Source organism: Globicephala melas, chromosome 4 (assembly GCF_963455315.2).
Source record: "Globicephala melas chromosome 4, mGloMel1.2, whole genome shotgun sequence".
Classification (NCBI taxonomy): Eukaryota; Metazoa; Chordata; class Mammalia; order Artiodactyla; family Delphinidae; genus Globicephala; species Globicephala melas.
In genome coordinates, this window is record NC_083317.1 from 28,863,625 (window position 1) to 28,881,917 (window position 18,293).

General features: G+C 36.4%; 1 protein-coding gene and 1 long non-coding RNA gene across 7 annotated transcripts in view; one reads left to right on the plus strand and one right to left on the minus strand.

Annotated features, from left to right (window-relative positions):
• SAMSN1 (SAM domain, SH3 domain and nuclear localization signals 1) overlaps positions 1-18,293 on the plus strand; it is a 132,032-nt gene that overhangs the window by 110,816 nt on the left and 2,923 nt on the right. For all 4 annotated transcript variants that reach the window (XM_060297897.2, XM_060297898.2, XM_060297899.2 and 1 more), the window contains 4 exons: positions 2,564-2,693; positions 5,008-5,159; positions 7,296-7,502; positions 9,433-9,583. In XM_060297897.2, the coding sequence (XP_060153880.1) occupies positions 2,564-2,693; positions 5,008-5,159; positions 7,296-7,502; positions 9,433-9,583 (640 nt within the window). The remainder of the gene's footprint in view (positions 1-2,563; positions 2,694-5,007; positions 5,160-7,295; positions 7,503-9,432; positions 9,584-18,293) is intronic.
• The window catches only part of LOC115864251 (uncharacterized), a 188,235-nt gene that overhangs the window by 72,201 nt on the left and 97,741 nt on the right, over positions 1-18,293 (minus strand). For 2 of the 3 annotated variants that reach the window (XR_011377412.1, XR_011377414.1), the window contains exons 4-5: positions 10,856-10,983; positions 107-824 (exon numbers count right to left, since the gene is read on the minus strand). The exons of the other annotated variant lie outside the window; for it this stretch is intronic. This is a non-coding gene — a long non-coding RNA (uncharacterized lncRNA). Of the gene's footprint in view, positions 1-106; positions 825-10,855; positions 10,984-18,293 lie in introns of those variants that run through there. 3 annotated transcript variants of the gene reach the window in all.

The following is an 18,293-nucleotide window of genomic DNA, read 5'->3' on the forward strand; positions in this document are numbered from 1 at the left end:
GGTGTGCAGGCTTCTCATTGTGGTGGCTTCTCTTGTTGTGGAGCATAGGCTCTAGGCCCGTGGGCTTCAGTAGTTGTGAGCATAGGCTTAGTTGCTCCGTGGCATGTGGGATCTTCCCAGACCAGGGCTCGAACCTGTGTCCCCTGCACTGCCAGGCAGATTCCTAACCACTGCACCACCAGGGAAGTCCCATATGATCTCTTTACTTATCTGTTATACTTATACAACCAACTGCTTATTTGGATATTATCACTTAGATGCATAATAGATAACTGGAACCTAATATATCTAAAATGGAATTATTGATTCTCTAAGCTCTACCAGAAAGTTTGTTTCTTGTCCAGTCTTCCAAGTAGAAATAGACAACACTGTGCATAACTGTAGATGCTGGAAAGAAAGGAGAGGGGGGAGAGAGAGACAGAGACAGAGAGAGAAGAAAGCCTACAAATCACTCAAAATTCCTTCTTTTTCTCACTTTTCACACAATTCATCAGCATATCCTCTTGGTACTAACTCCAAAGTACTATCTAAAACCCTTAACTTCTCCATGTAAATTATTCCTGCTTTAGACTAAATAAACAAACTCTCTTGCCTAGATTACCTAATTGGTTTCCTTTCTTCCACTCTTTCTTCCATAAAAGCGATTCTCCACATGAAAGCCAGAAAGATCTTTGAAAAGTCAGATTCAGAACACATCACTCCCTTGGTTAAAATTTTACAGTACCAAAATGCATTCCCTTACTATGATGTGTTCATTCCAGTCCTCTGAGAAGTAGACCCCCAAGAAGGGAATAGACACACCAAAGACTTACTGGAGAAAATGCCTGTGAAGGATAAAGAAGAGAAAGGAAAAATGAGCAAGGAAATCCTTCAGACTACAGTGCAAGTCTGACACCTGTAAAGGGAGAGGAAGAAAGAGGAAGATCATTCAAGTCTCAGGCTTCAACACTGTTCTAAGAAAACTTTGGCCAGATTGATGGGAAGTCCTTGAACCAAAAGTTTCCATTAGAGAAGCCCACATCCCACCAGAATGGACTCAAATGGTAGTCCCACTGCTTAAGTCATTGGAACATGGCTTCCTTGCAAACACAGTGATCGATACAGAAGGCTAGTAGTTGGGGCTGTCAGTAAAGAAGGGTCCCGCAGCAAGAGATCTGAGTGCACATTTCCATGGTTACTGAAAGTGCTCTATAAAGCCCTTCCTGAGCTGACTCCAGTCTACTTCTCTGAGCTCACATCCTAATGCTCTCCTTGCTCTCACTCAGCTCCAGCTACCCTGGCCTTGTTGTTTTCCTCTGCATAACCCAAGCTAATTCTGAGTTTAGTTATTTTGTTCTTGCTATTTCTTTTGCTTGGAAAACTGTCTCCAAATCTTCATATAAGTCACATCTTCTTATCATTCAGGTCAAGAATTCAGACTCTATTACCTTATGGAGGAGGTCTTTGGAGGCTATTCCCTCTAAATCAGTCAACCTTCCTTCAACCCTAACCCGAGTAGCTAATCCTCTCACATCACCCAGTTTTATTTCCTTCATAGCACTTATTATTCTCTGAAATTGTCTTGCTCACTTTGTTTACACAACCTCCCCAAACACTACAAACACACACACACACGCGCGCGCACACACACCCTGACAAACTAAAATGTACCTCATTTAAGATAGGACCCTGTATATTGTTTCCCATGATATCGCCAGTTCCCAAAACAATGCCAGGTACTTAGAAGGTGTTCTACAAACTTGTGTCGAATAACTGAACAAATGAATAAAAGAATGGATAAAAGCAGAGAATCAAACTGAGCATATATCGTATGTATAGTCTGAATTTTTACCAATGTTTAGAAATGCTCAAAAATGAGGAATATTGAATTATATTTTGATAAATATTAAGAAATTCATAGGCTTTGTTGAAACTATATAAACATGGAAAACATTTGAGATGTTTTCAAGCAGATGTAATTTCTTTTGAAATTGTCTGTCTTTCCTAATTTTATGTAAGATGTGCTTTTCACTTGACTAGGTGGCAAGCACCATATGAGATTTGTAAAGCTTCTTAGATAAGCTTTGCTTTAGAATTGCAAAGTGTGTATGTTTTATTCATATCTAGTGGTCTGGTAGGGTGCAAATAACTGACACGAAGCAACTATGCAGAGTTTAAACTTGTAATATCAGATCTCAAAGGATTAGTAATGGTGGTAAATAGATGATAAGGAGACCATGAAGAAATAAAAGTGCTTTAACAGATAAAGCACAGATGTTAATAAATCTAGCATTTCTGATTAAATAGTCTTGATACGATATTCATCCTAACCACAAAAATAAACTTTATAATTTCAGTTAAATTCCAAAATGTGGGCTGTTTCATCTAAAGAATTTTTCCCACTATACCATAAAATGTTATGCTTGAAATTGAGCTAAAGATTCATGACACTCATATTTTATGCTGATGTATTCCTAAGTATTTTATTGCTAAAATATGTCTTCTTTGTTAAATCAATGCACACAGTGAAAGTCTCCAAGGAAATCAGTTCTTTGCATTTAACCTCTGATATGATTTTCTGAAGGATGGGGAAGATGGAGAGGATGCCTTACTTTATCGGAACAGTGATCCCACGATTGGAACCCATACAGAGAAGAGCTCCCTCAAAGCCAGTGACTCCATGGACAGTCTCTACAGTGGGCGGAGCTCATCAAGTAAGGCTATAAAATGAGTGACAAGAGTCTAGATGGGAGATCTGGGTTAAGTTAATTAAAAACAACAGATTTATTTCTCTTTGGCTTGTTTGTCAAAATTTCACCAATGTTCCAACTACTTGATAAGAGAAATAGTGAAAATGTAGGATGTGTTGAATCTATAGCAATGCTATTGTCTAAAATAATACATAATATATTAGAATTATGGATTATTTTGAAACTTTTAGCACTGTGGTCAGCAAGGCTCTTGGGGATATGCCTCCAAAAGATTATATTGCACAATTAAATCAGAATCCCTACAATAAAGTGTGCTGGGGAGAACTAGCATTATTTTGAGTCCAAATTTTTTAAATGACTTGAAGTATTCAGGAAACTAAAATCTTGTTTTCTCTTTTTCCTTCCCTTTCTCCCCCCCTTCATGTACTTCTTCCTTTCCTTTTCTCTTCCTTTCTTTCTTCCTTCCCTCTCTCCCTACCTCCTTCCCCTCCTTCCTTTCTTTCTTTCTCTTTCTTTCTTTCTTTTGTTTTCTTTCATTTTTTCTTTATTCCTTCCCTGTCCTGCCCTCTGTCATGTTTTCCTTCCTTTCCTTTCCTTTTTATCCTGAAGTATTCTGAAAAGAGCAGGACATCTGCATCAGTTCTAACATTTACTTTTTAGGTTTCCATTCAGCATTAGCCGGTAAAGAGTGAAGTAGTATGTAAATACTAAATAGTAGGACTATCACCAATTAGTGACAAAAAGGAATCAGCATGTGTTCAATAAGAATTTTCTAAAAACATCGTTTCTACCAAAGAAGTCACTCAGGCTTCAGTCACATGTCCTGCTACAATATTTGAATGAAACTACTGATACTACAGGGTGCCTTATAATTTTTTTTATATGCACACTGTTACTTATCCCTCTAATCTTTTCAGGGCTTTTAAATGTTTTTTGCAAAGTTTATTTTCCATTTCATTTAAAATCAACTGCTTCTGTTATTTGAAGATGGATCACAAAGACCAGCTGCTGCAAATATCCTGAATTTTATTCCTACTTTCCTACTGGCTGTAGAACAGTTATTTTGTGAAGAAAAAGCTAATACAGAAGCATTTGAGGGATATATTTTTGCATGTGTGAAATTCAGATTTTATTAGTATTCATTTCTGCTGGAAGTTTTAAAATTCAAAATTGTAATGCCAAATATGGGTAGAATTTTATAATTCTACAATTATAATTATAAAATTTTATAATTTTACAATGAAAAGCCAGGGACTGGAGTGGTCATGGAAGGGAGGGTGTGAGGAGATGGGGGTCTACTTAGCTGTTATCATAAACAACTTAATTTCTGTGACTAGACGCAACTCACCTTTCTTTTACACCAGTCCATATTTAAAAAAAAAAAAAATGGAGAATCGCTAAGGCTCTTTCTCTTATTTCTATACTTATTTGAAAGAATGGCAGAGATACTGGGGCTGTTCCCTCATGAAGCAGAGCAAGCACTGAAAGGCCACAGTGAAGGAAAAAATGAGGTGACAAGTGAGAGCAGTAGGGAGACTCAGAGTTACTTCTACTGGGAGATATTCTTGCCCCCAGGCAGGCAGGAAAAATGGAATCTCTTTTTTTTCCCCCTTGAGGTTCAAAATCAGAAAGGAAGAGGACCAGAGAGCAAGGATTTGGAGCAGTTTAAAAAGCCCAGTTTAGAAAAATTTTGAACAGTTTAGGAGTACAGACATTGGAACACACTTCCTCTTTCCCTGACGCTCACACAACAAGCAAAAATGCTACTTTTTATACACAGAGATGTTGCCTCAGAATGGCTTTTGGTACACAGTAGGAAGTCTGAGACACTATTTTTGCTACATTGTGATAAGTTGTAGGGAAGCTTGTGGTCTTATGCTTTGATCATTCCTGATCAATAGCACACAAAGATCAAACTGTCGCTATAGGTTTCTGCCTTTGTTTACACGTACAAAATTAATTATCTGGTTTGTACAGGGAATTAAGTCTCTACTGTCTGCCTCTTTAGCAAGTATCCAATGCTCAAAGCACTGTGCTACTGAATCAGATGATAGAGACTGAAGTAAGAGTGTTTGGTTTGGTGGTAGAGGAAAGAATGATCAGGTTGACTGGAGAAAGATCAGAAATGGCTCAGAGGACAGATGTCAGCGGTGGAAAATGACTGGGAGGCAGAAACAGGGATCGGTCACTTAGGACCGCCTCAGGAGGCTGGCATCCAATGCTTCAGCATTATTCCTGCTTAGTTATGTCCAGGTGATGGTTCAGAATGTTATGAACCTTCAGTGAGAACTGTTAACCTCTGCTTTGCCTTTATCAGGTGGAATAACAAGCTGTTCAGATGGTACAAGTAACCGGGACAGCTTTCGACTCGATGATGATGGCCCCTACTCTGGACCATTCTGTGGCCGTGCCCGTGTACATACCAGTTTCACACCGAGCCCTTATGACACTGACTCCCTCAAAATCAAGGTTTGTGCACATCATATCTGCATTCTGTATGGTTTGTCTAGGGCTGGGTGTATGATCTTTTTCAGGAAGTGCAAGTATGGGGAACTAGGGGGTGAGCACGTTCCTCCCAATAGGAGAACTGGGGACTGGTGTACTATGGCAGGAGTTCAAACAAAACATGAGAGGTAGGGTAGGGGGATCAGTGTTTTGAGGCTATTTGCAAAAGTTGCATTATGTAGATAATGTAGAATCAGAGCTTATTCGGGAAGAAGGAATTGTCTACATTTTTCTGAAAACCAAAATCCTCACAAGTTGCTGGAGGTGCCCAGTTCTACCTGAAGCCAAGGAGAGGGAGAGAAAATGGAACTATCAGGCAAGAGCCCAGCAGAGCAAACGTCTTGGGAACCTGACTTGGCCAGGCAACTTCAATACTTAAGTCAATACTTGCAAATGCCATGAGTAACCTGACAACTTTCTCTCAGTGATATTCCCTCCTGAATTCCCTTTTTTTATTCTTATCCTCTTTGTTCATTTTCTTTTGCTGTGAGGGCTTCACAACACAAAGGTTGCACCACCGTTTGTGCTGCCTAAGGGGACATTTGTGGAGCTCGAGTAGGACACAATAAGGAATTCCACAGACACACGGTGTTGAATACTGTTGCTGACCATCCTGGGTCTTATCCGAAATGAAACTGGATTTTTGCTTGTGATCTGTGGGCTTCCCTGTAATGTATATTTTTTACAAGTTTAAAAGATAATAAGAAGGATGTAGCATAGGACTGCCATACTTTGAAACTTCCCCTAGAGCTTCTGGGGATTTTCTAGGTCTGCTTAGCTGATCCCATCTAGCCTAGGATTTGATTCCCTATAGTTAAAGACAGGAAAAACTAGGTGAACAGCTCATAGTGTCTGAAGAGCAAACTATCATAAATCGGAAAGAGCAGATCTTTTAATCACATTGAATTCTACTATTACAAATAAAATCCATGTTTTAGATGGAAGAATACACATTCACAGAGCAGCAGGAAAAAAAAATATATTTAGTAGCAGACTTAATGCTTTGTTTGAGGGTAGACCCTTAAAATGACAAAAATATCAGAATCTATAATGTTATCTCTGAGGTAGAAAGCTGTAAGTCTCAACGGAGTAACTATGACACAAATATAGACACTATATTTGCATAGAAATCAACTTTCTTTACAAAAAAAATACCCTGTGGAGTTTTCTACTCTTGCCAATAACTCCTGCAGTCTTACTCTTAGATGTGAATAAAGAGAAAGACCAACTGGCTTGTCTATCCCAATGCATTTCATTCATACTTCAATCCAAACTTTGCTGTGGAGCTCAATCTAAGTGTTAAATAAGTAATTAGTAATTAATTATTAATTAATCTAGGATAATTAGCTTAATTTATCCTTAGTGCATATATACTTTTGTTACATATTTGCTATGTACAAAGTTCTGAACATTTTGATTATTTTAGATGGATACAATACTTGAGGTGGATTTATTTCACACTGTAGATGAATTTTTCAGATGAACTAGAAGGACAGACAGAGTCATAGACTCGTCTTTCTTCCCCTTCCTTACTTGGGACCCCCTCCAGGAATGATAGCTTGAGTTTTGCTACATATATATTGTTTTGACAGGGTAAATAAAAAGAGCATTATTTTTGAATTCAAGCAACTTAGGCTTGAGTTCTGGTTCTGTCACTAACTTCCTGTAAGCTCTTGGGAAATTATTTAATGCTTGCATTTCTTTTTCTGTAATATTTAGAGTAATAATGACACCTCGCATACATATCTAAGAGGCATGTTGTGGGCATAAAATGACTTAATGAATGCAAAAGTGTTTTGTAAACTATAGGATACTCTACAAATATAAGTTGATAAGTTGATACGATACCAAAAACATAAACACATCATCAAATACATTTAGGAGCCTTTCTTCAAGTATGTTGGGGTTTTTTTCAATATTACTAGTAAATAGTTTCCTTAAACTTTTAAAAGAAATTTCCTCTTAGATTTATTTTTAACTCTAAACCTCCTTAGTGTAATGCCCTCATTATTCTAATTTTCAATGATTCCATTCTTTCTACCAATTGTCATGGACACCAGAGTTCTCTGAAATCTAATTTGTATATTTCTTTGTCTTTAGAAAGGAGATATCATAGACATTATCTGCAAAACGCCAATGGGGATGTGGACAGGAATGTTGAACAATAAGGTGGGAAACTTCAAATTTATTTATGTGGATGTCATCTCAGAAGAAGAAGCAGCCCCCAAGAAAATAAAGGCACACAGAAGGAGTGGAAAGGAAAAACCTAAGACTCTGCAGGAGTTCTTAGAGAGGATTCACCTTCAGGTTAGCAAACCTATGGCCTGTTTGATTTTGGTGGCATACGGATGGAGTAATTGAGAATGGGTCAGTGTTTGTTTAGTTAAAAAATACATGACTTACAGAAAGGGAAAATCTGTTTTCCAAAAAACAGTTTATATATACCCTTTATTACTTTTATTATGCGAGGACAGGTCTTGATACAACATCCTTTGGACTAAACTCTAATGGTACTTAGCAGTCGTGGTAGAGATTAGGTTGAGAAAGTGCAGTGAAAAATGAAATATACTTGGGAGAATAAAAGTCCTGGAGAAAACATGTAATGAGAATGATAAAGAGAATATAAAGAGTGAAGGTAAAGATTCAGAGAATTGAAAGGAGAAATGAAAAGAAAATTGTATTTTCTATAGAGCAGAGATCAAAAGCAAGTCAAGAGAAGATAACTAAATTAATTGTTTTTAAAGTAATTTGTTAGGAAACAGTGATCATTAAGCCCTCATAATGATTGTGTTAAGAAAACTGTGTTGTCTGTATTTAAAATCCAATTATTTTCTTGTTACATTAGAAAACTTTTTATGAAATATCTATGTTGTTAAAGGGCATGTACATACAATATGCCTAGCCTCACTCAATTTACTGTTTTGCAATCCATTTCTAAAATTAACACAGCAGTACTTTGATAGTTTTCAAAATTCATCAAGACAATAGCCAATTAATCTTTCCTTAACTGGTTTTCCTGAATTATTTAGTTGCATTCTTGTCTGTAGACACATTACATAGGCCTTTCAATATTACTATTGGTGTCCCCCAAATGGGGTACTCCTTGGAGGAAGCACAAGTTTGAATCCTGCTTCAGCTACTTGTTTGTTCTGTGACCTATGAAAAAACCAAGGTCTAAGGAAATGAAATACCTTCCTCAAGAATCCACAGTTAGTTACATCAGGATGGGAATTTTTTTTTGTTTGTTTGTTCTAACACAGTGCTCCTTCTAGGATACATCACTTTTAAAAGAGTTGAATTGCTACTCCTTCTTTCCCTTTTTTAAAAATAAATAAAGGGCTAGTAATAAGTTCTTTCTGATTACTTAAAACTTTTATACCTCCTCTTACTCAATTTTAGTAACTAAAATAAGGATATTGAAATTATGATCAAGTAAAATGGGAGGAATAGCTGAGAAAGTTGAAAAGCATTCAAATTTACTTTGCATTTCTATTGTTAGAGAGAAGTTACATAAATAACATAACAGACTTTGAAATCAGAAGCCTATGAATTTTAAACTAATTTATATTGATGCAAATGATGGACAAAATATACATGATAAGAAATGGAAACAATACTTTTCCCAACCACAGTGCTTTCATGCTTAATAAAAGCTTTTAAATAAATAGAAAGTCTGAGATTCCTTAGGTTTCTATAATGCCTTTCAAACAAAATGCTAAGTATACTTTTTTATATAAATTGAGTCTATTTCAAATTCATTTTTTAACCTACTCCAAGAAGTTAATAAGGGTAGATGATTTTGCAACCAAGCAAACAAGAAAAGGTATAGATCCAGAAATATTATTATAATATACTGTATTAGAGGCATTTTATTGACAGACTTAATAACATGCTAGCTTTGTCAATTTCACTATTTGAGAAGTGAAAAACTGCCAAATGGGATGAATGATGCAGCTATTTAATTGATCCATGATTTGGCATTGTATAGCTTAAGGTAGTCATTTCTTCTTTACATTTGTCCTTCCAGAAGGTGAGAACTGTACAACATACAGTTTAAATGCCCCCAAGTTCATATGTGGAAAACTAGTACAAATAAAATAAAGTTAAGCAAAAGTTCTGTTGGCACCTTTGGTTTTCATGCATTCCTACACTTTTTGTTTTTTAATCTAAAGAGAACTAAAAATAAAATATTTGAATCTGACTATCTTATATTATGCATATTTTTTCTTCCCCACAGGAATACACCTCAACACTTTTGCTCAATGGTTACGAGACCCTAGAAGATTTAAAGGATATAAAAGAGAGTCATCTCATTGAATTAAACATTAAAAATCCAGAAGATAGGATGAGGTTACTATCAGCTGCTGAAAATCTTCTTGATGAAGAAAGTAAGTACGCACACCTACTCTTCTCCCTAGCTGAGAATCACAGTTTAATGTAAACAGTAAGATCATTAAAAACAAAGCCCCAGTTTTATTTACTGAGAATCATGTAAAGCATTCTTTCCAATAAAATAAGTATTTTCTTATACATTTGGAAACAACAACTCTGGTCAAATATATCATTAGAAAGAGGGCCTTTTTTTCCTTACTGGATTCAGGAAACAAAAGGGCTTTTCTGGGTACCTCATTTAAATTCTGCAGAGCTATTAATTTACACACAAGTGGATGTCCACATTCCCCAAAACTGAGGGAGTTAGAAACAAATATTTAGTGACAGCATGAGCCATTAGCGAGAAATGTCATATGCAACTTCTGTAGAACAGCACAGAGCATCGCTCTGAGCTAATGAGCCTTCGCTCCACACAAGAAAATTCGTTTCATTACCATAGAGTCACATCTTGTAAGTGTTTACAGTATTCTTTCAAAATGCTATAATAGCTTGCAAAAATATTCAGCACTTACTTTTATTATCTGAGATGGTTCTCTGTATTTGTAAGTATAAACTAAAGATGGAGTAACACATGTAGATTCCCTTGAATATTGGCTATGCTAACTGGATTTGTAAAGATGGGATAGCTTTTGTTTTTACAACTGCCCAATCTGAGCATTCTTCTTATTAAATCTGGCCAGGCTCCCAAAACTCTGAGCTCAGGGAGGGCCAAACTCTGCAAGGAGTATTTTGTTAGAAAAAAGGGGGGAAGGTGTCTAATTTTAAAGGAGAAAAAGAACTTAGATCATCTAATCCAACCTTATCTTTCACAAGTAATATTAATAATAATCATTAATTATCCTTTGAACATGTTCTCTGACTAAAACTTTGAGCCTTTACATTTATTTTTACATTATCTTTACATTTATTTTCTTCTTTAATGCTCTCCACAGCTCTGTGAGCTAGTATCATCCCTATTTTTATAATGAGAAATTGAGAAGATAAGCAACTTGTCCAAGCTCACGCACTTAGTGAATTAGAAAGCTAGGACCAGTGTTTGTGATGCTATGTTATACTTTCTTACACAGCCCAGGCTGAGAGTAAAGAGGAAAGTTCTATTTAGGACCCAGGTCTCCTGACTGTCCCTTCGTGAGCTTTTCTATATCCTCCCTCATATGCCTCACAAAATGGCATAGTTGAACTGCACATGTGTATTATACACTGGCCTTTTATCTAGTGAGAATTAATTTACTTTTTTAGAAACTGTACCTTACTTAATCCTTACTTACTGTCTTGAGTTTGCATAGATCCTCATCCTGTTCAAAGAGTTTTCACATGCATCACTAATTTGACACCCGCAGAATTGATTTCATCCTTTGGCCTGGGAGTTTGTATGCATTCTTTGAAGTTGTGGAGGCTAGGAGGTGCAGGAGAGAGAGGAATCGGGTCACAGAGGCAGACACAGGTCAAACTTAAGAAAGTAGCCTATTTACTCAAAAGTACAAGCCAAAACAAAACTGATCAGTGTAAACTGGTATAGCAATATCGTCAAAGGAAATGAGGCAGTTTCTTTCACATCTCATCATTTCAGAACATGGGTCCTCACTAAGCAATATTACGCTAAGAAATGGATTCTGTAGATTTCTTGTAATTGATAATTTTCAGTGTCATTGTCAATGCTCTCCGAAATAAGTTGATGCTGAAGTAGAGGGAGGAAGAAGAGTGTTTTTTGAGCACTTGTAAATAATTGCTTTCGACTACAATAACATCCATGTAGGTATTTTGCCTATTTTATAGATGAGAACATATTTCAGAGATGAATTTCAAAGAGGCCAAACAGCTAGGTTAGTAGCAGAGTTGGAGTTTTAATCAAAGGCAGTCTACTCTAAAAATCCAAGTTCTTTCTTCCACACATACAAACTGGTAAATATGAATAGAACAGTGACTATTTGAAAATTCAAGTTTTCTACTGCTTGGTCAATTTTCCCAAGAGCTTCAGTTCAGTTTTCCATCTCAGAAAGTGGAAGTTAATATTTAAGTGAGAACGGAAACTTTGCGACAGCATGACGCCCTGAAAGGTGAAAGGCTACTATGGCCTCATTGAAACAAGATTTGTGAATGAAGGGACCTGAGAGCCATGGGAAACAGGGCTTTCAGCCAGACAAGTGCGCTCAGCAGAGACCCACAGAGGGAAGCTCAGTCCAGTGCCAAAGGCATGGGCCACTGAAGGCCCCCCTCATCACCCATCTACTTTCCATGTTAACAAAAGAATAACTTATGGATGATACCATATTAGAGCTAGGTGTAATTTTCAAAACCGTCTGACCCAAATTCTTCCTATACAAGACGGGGAAACTAAAACTAAAGTAGGTAAGTAGCCTTCTCAAGGTCACATACCTAGAACCCAGTCTCCTAAATCTATTAGAAATACATTCTGCTACGCCCTGGTCTCTGAAAACAAAAGACAGTATCTCCAAAGCATGATGTGACTTTCCATGTTTGACCTAAAAAAGTAAAAATTCCCTGAATTATTTCTCTTTATAAAACTTCAGAAAACAGTACTTGAAGGTCACTAGAGGTTGATCATTTAATAATATCCAGTAATGTACAAACATACCCACACTGAGTCAAATTCTGGGAGATGAAAAATGGACAAAATGTAGATTCGACCAGTGTTTGTTGTCAACATACAACCCTGAGATTTTTCTTCCTTTAATCTTACCGGTCTAAGGTAGTATTAGAATATACATGTCAAAAAGATGCATATTGCATGTTAGGCTATTCTGACTGAAAGCTATTTATCTTATATGAAACTGCTTTGCTCAAGAAATAAAGAAGAATGACTTCTATTTGTTGATAAGAGGCTGAGTTCTGATGATTCGGCACCATGCTGCTGCGTGCTTATTTTTATCTATTCTCTACTCTGTGAATCATATCTTCTACAACCATGCTAAAGATTAAATGCACAACCTTCATGTACCTTGAATGATAAAGACCTTGAACGTATGGTTGTATAAAACTGAGACGTTATTAAAAACAAATGCATGTCATAGTCATAGGTTAAAAATAGTTAGCTTTTTGTGTGTGTTTAAGAATGAGGTATGCAAATTGGCCAGGATTTTATGTATGCATTTTATTTTGATCACTGAATAATGTCAGTTTGGGGGAATGTCAATAAATTCCTAGTTTAGAGTTTCTTTGCTTCTTAGGTTGGAAACTGGAAAGTTTTGCTTTGCTTATCATTCAATGTAAAAATTGAGCAGAGTGGGCCCCTGTTTTGAGGGCAGGAGTTAAAGCTTTGAGATTAGGTAGAAAAGACCACAAGCTCCATATGAGCCTTTAATACATCTAGAGGGACCAAGAGGATGGGGGATGGAACAGGGACAAACAGAAATCTAAGACTTAGAGCAAGCAATTTCCCTGTTCTCTTAGGCCAAAATAGATAGCATTGTACCCACTCTGACCTTGAAAATGTTAACCGGATTAAACTTTTTTAGGTCACTACTTGATAGGAGGTAAAGTTGCTTCTCCAAGAAGCTGACAATAGGGCTGGCCAGTGGTGTTAGGGCTGATCACAGTATTACCTCTGGAGTAGAATAACGACTTTGGGTTCTGCAATCCCAGGCAAGACCAATACAGAGATATTCTGAATTTGTTCTCAAGTTGCATTAGAACTGAGCAGAATTAGGCTACTGGCTCCTTCAGCTGGGAATCTAGATGAGGTTAGAAGAAGAAGAAAAATTAGGGTGAAGTACTCAGCTCTTGAAGGAGCAAAAGAGCACAATCTGTTTATTTTGTGCACATTGGATTTTCTCTATTTATCTTCTGAATTTTAAAATTGTTTGTTTACTTTGAGTAAATATTCCCAGCAAGGAAAAAAGAGAATAGAGAATATATGTGTGTGTGTTTTTCCATAAACACAACCTTCAAAACCCCTTTGCCTTGCTGAGAAATGGCTCTTTAAAATAATAAGAGAGGTAACTGCTGTTTATAGTTAAACAGCTCTTTTTATTCTGAACTTGTTTCTCTTTTCCTACATTTAGAAGCACTTTGATGTGTCTTAAAAGTGTGTCTATGAGAATGTGTACTATTGTCCTTGGGGAAAACAGGAGATGGAAATATCTTGTTTTCCCCATAACAGAGGGATAATTAAAATTTAAGTTGGAAACCAAAAACAACTTAGTAACAGAATAAACAGACTATACTAGAATCTGTCTATAACATATTGGAGGTTACTACCTGCAACCTTTGTTTGCAGTGTTCAGTGAGGAGGAAGGGGGAGGGTGGGTTGTGTGCCAGGCTGTCAGCACCAGCTGTGGTCACAGCAGCCCCTCATTGCTCAGCTATCCCCAGTTGTGTCTTCCTGCCTGCCTCCCTGCCCCAAACGATACAGGGCAAATGGCAAGGCCCAGCCAGGAGCCTGGAACATGAGCTGCCAGCAGGGGAGGCTTGTAGCTATGCCAAGCAGCAGTCCAGCAGTTGGCCTGACAGTGTGCCAGGGTAGCCTGGTGCATTAGCCCCTGACATGCATGCCTGGCGTTTCCAACCCACTTGCCGTATGATTTGGATCTAGATTCAAGAAATGTGGGGCCTTTAAGAAAATATATGCTAACTATCCACAGAGACGGAGAAGGCACCCAGGCATTTTACATTTATGTATTTATAAATATGCATTTAATATCTATTTCTAGGCATAGAAATTTTGCTTCATGAAATTTACTTTCTTCAGATTTTTTTGGTTTTACCCCCTAAGATTGAAATTATGTTAGATGCCATATTCTGTATAATACAAAGAACAATAAAATGAAATAGAAACATTTTGTACTTCAACCAGAGAACAATCTCCAGAGGAAAGAGTTCATAGAATTTTCACCTCAGTCACTTATAATGTCTGTACATGTAGGGCATTCCTGTACTTGTTTTTATATTGCACTGTGATTGTGTACTAGGCAATGGCTTTGTAGTGTTTACCCTGGCCAAACAAGACCGAATTCTCTATTACCATGTACCTTCCCAAAGCCCCTAGCACCACACTTTGCATTGAGTGGATGGTAACAGATGCTTGTAGAATGCATACATGTTGAATGAGGGAGTGAAGAGATCTGCAAATAGTGAGCAAAACTTTTTTCTGTTTATAAAACTTAAAGTCCCCTTCAATCCCACTTTACACACAGAAGTTTTTGTAACGGGCAGGTGGGTGTTGATATGTGTTGTCAAGATTCGTTTTATGTATACGCTAACCATGTGTGCATGTGAGTGTGCAAGTATGTAAATGAGTACATTTCTAGAAGGAGATAATGTAAAAACTGTCGAAGTTTAAAATGTGCATACTTTTTTATGCAGAAACTCCAGTTTTAGGAATTTGATTAATTTCTACAAATGCATAAAAACACTAGCTAAACTACGAGGAGTTTCATTAAAAACTAAAACCAATGTGAACTTCCATCAGTAATTAATTTGTTATAAATAAATTAAGATATATGTGAACAATAAAATAGTAGGAAAATATTAGGAGAATGAAATGCCTACTGACATGACGATGTCCGAAACATATTAAATGATAAAAGCAAATTGTAGATCAGTAATATGCAAGGTAATGTTATTTTTGCCAAATAATAATACATTTTAAAATAATGAAGTTAGGTTATTTTTTCACCATGTGAAGTAAACAGGATTAATTTAACCTGTAAGAAATACGATATTGATTTTCCAAGGTCCCTAATTTAGCAATAGAATAATAGCCTTTAATATTATTTGGTCATTATCAAAATAGTCCAATGTGACAACAACTCAACCACGGGTAAACATTTCCTGGGACCAAAGCCTCTCATGGAACTGTGTGCTTGAGTGAAGTGGCAGCCTAATGGTGCTGTCCCTGTCGGTGCTGAGTGATTGGATCTTGAGTGAGTGTGCCTCTACCCTACTGAAGGAGCCAGCAGAGTGGAGTGGAAGTTGTTGGGAGTGTAACTGAAAAGATGTACATCTCATTAGAGAGGAGAGTACGATGCTAGGATACAAAGAGAGATCTGCAAACAGGGAGAGTCATTTCAACTCCATATTCTCTCATGGCCTCGGGAAGACAGCAACTGGTTGGTTTCCCGTGAAGACATTACTATTTTCAGTTTGTTCTTGTTGTTTTTCCAAAAGGTGGATAGGTATTCAAATGAAATAAATACCAAATCATCACTAAATAGAAAATTAAAATATTCAGGTAATTTAAGGACAGATAGAATAAGAAATAATTAAGAGTTACACCATGTAACTGAATGTTCCTCCATGGACAATGCTACCTCTGGACAAATAAATATAGCCATAGTTATCTGGAGAGTGCTTGAGTTTTGGTTTGAGTGACTCATGTGGAGCTACCAATGAGGATGAGATTTTGAGCCATCCTAAGATGTGCTTTAAGCCTGGTTTTTCCTCTTTGGAGATGGTACCAGGCTAGAGAACAAGAGGAAGATAATACAAAGACTCAAGAGGTACCGTCATTTGAATTTCAACAAATTTCTTACTTGATCTTCTTTAGTTCATGTTTCCTTTAATTAATCTAAACATTACATTCTTTTTATTAAACACATTGTTTATGGAGCACTTTCATTGGCCAGCTATTTTCCAGTGCCCTCCGGATTGCATTATTTTATAATGTTGTACTTGGCCTAAAGAACAGAGGCTTCATACCTAAGGAAAACAAGATAGTAAAGTCAAAATCTGGAATATTTGGGTAAAGAAAACTGGGAAAGTCAAGCAAAAACTAGTAGTTTACATTTTTTTATTAAATCTTTAACTTTCTAATACGTGAATATAGGACAAATTTTTCTCCTTAGGGCATGAGAAATTTTTCCCAGCAATAGGAATCTAGTTTGATTTCCTTAAAGCTTTCTTCATGTTTAGTATAATTGAGATTGTCTATACTTAATTAATTAAATGTCACAACTGGATATTTATTTTATGAATAATTATATTAGCTCTCTTATGTTCTAATCACCATGCCACTTTTTATCTCCATTGATGACTATCTTATGTTGAACCATGGGCTTTATACAATTCCATAAAAATTTTGGTAAGAAATAAAGTATTTTAGTATTCAAATTAGTTCTTTATGGCAAAATACCTCCTAAATAATTTTTTGTTAACATAATTATTTTATTTTTATTACATAAAGTACAGAACTGTTTGGGGCTGCTTTATGTACTCCTATTATGCCTGCTGTTAGCTGGTAGCAATAAGATATACCCTTTTTCAAATTATTTACTAACTCTCCAATATACCCAGATTTTTTAAATGTACCGCTTTGGGGATATTTGCAAACCATTCAGGAGCTTTATTAAAAAATGGTACCATTTTTTTTTTGTACTTTATTAAAATAAAATATAAAATGTATATGATCCAGAAATATAGAGGAACTCTATCTAAAATTTTAACACTTTCATTTGTGAATTATATGATATCTCTAAGTTTTTACAGTTTTAATAATAGAAAAATTATATATAATAATTTTTTAACTTAACATATTATCAGAAATATTTTGGTATAAAAAGATGCACTCATATACCCTACGGCAAGTCTGTAATTTTGTAGGCAAACTGTTTCTTATTCCAATGTATTACTTGCCTGGTTAGCTCAGATGATTGGACCATGGGACAAAATTGATGAAGGTTATAGTTTCAATTTCTAGGTAGGTCAGTTAGCTTTACTTGGCTTCATGGCCACATGAAGGGACTAAATGACTTAGAAAGAACATGTGGAGGTATTAGTGTGAATTCATCTCCTCTGCTGGAAAAACACGCATAGCAGAAGACCTAGGTTTGTGCCAATCCCTAAGTCATTAGCGTCAAGATGAAAAAAAAAAAACAAGAAGAGGAAAATCTTGACCCTCCAAATACAAAAACTGAATGCTAGATAGCTTTCATTTCCATAATATAATTTACTGACCTGCCTTCTCTTTTTATAGTTACAGTTGAGGGTCTCCAGCCGATCACCTGCCTGAAATTACTGCAAGCCTAGTAGGAAGCTTTTGAGGAGGCGTAGTCATGTTTTCATTTCATTAGGAAATCATTTAGCAAATTACTGCTGTTCTGTAAATTACTGTGCTGCATAACTTTCATACTGAGCAATTATTTCCTTTTTCCGTAAAAATTGCAGATGAAAGGTTTCTACAATAAATAAACTGTATTGAAAACAAACCATTCCTAGAATTTGGAGAATGTGATACAGCATTTCTCAGGTGGAAATAAAAACAAATATATTGTTTACTTTGTTACTCTTTGAGGTGAATGTATAGCGGCTTCTGAGGATGAAATCACAAACTAAGTATCTAGTTTCTGAAAGGAAAAGAGCTAATTTTGGAAATCAGAGTTCTTTAAACCTAAGTTTTACACCTTGAAGAGAGCCCCACCATCAGTAATCAACCTAAACAGAACACGGTGTTGGGAGCAGTTTTCATTATGCCAAGTCCAAATGTTTAGGATGTCAGTCTGTGGGTAGGAACTCAGTCCTTTCAATTTTGTGTTGAGGCAATGGGCCCAAATATAAACTGAGGAAATACAGCCTTATCCCCACAGCCATTCTGACTAACAGGACCACATTCCAAATATGGAGATCACTGCTGATGTGGCAAGAAGCATTGCAAAAAGACTGATTCCTCTGGCCTTTTCCGGAAACACTTGGCTAATGGAACACAGGGCTGGCTCTTTCATTTCAATGGCAGTAAGACCGAAAAGCAAAGGA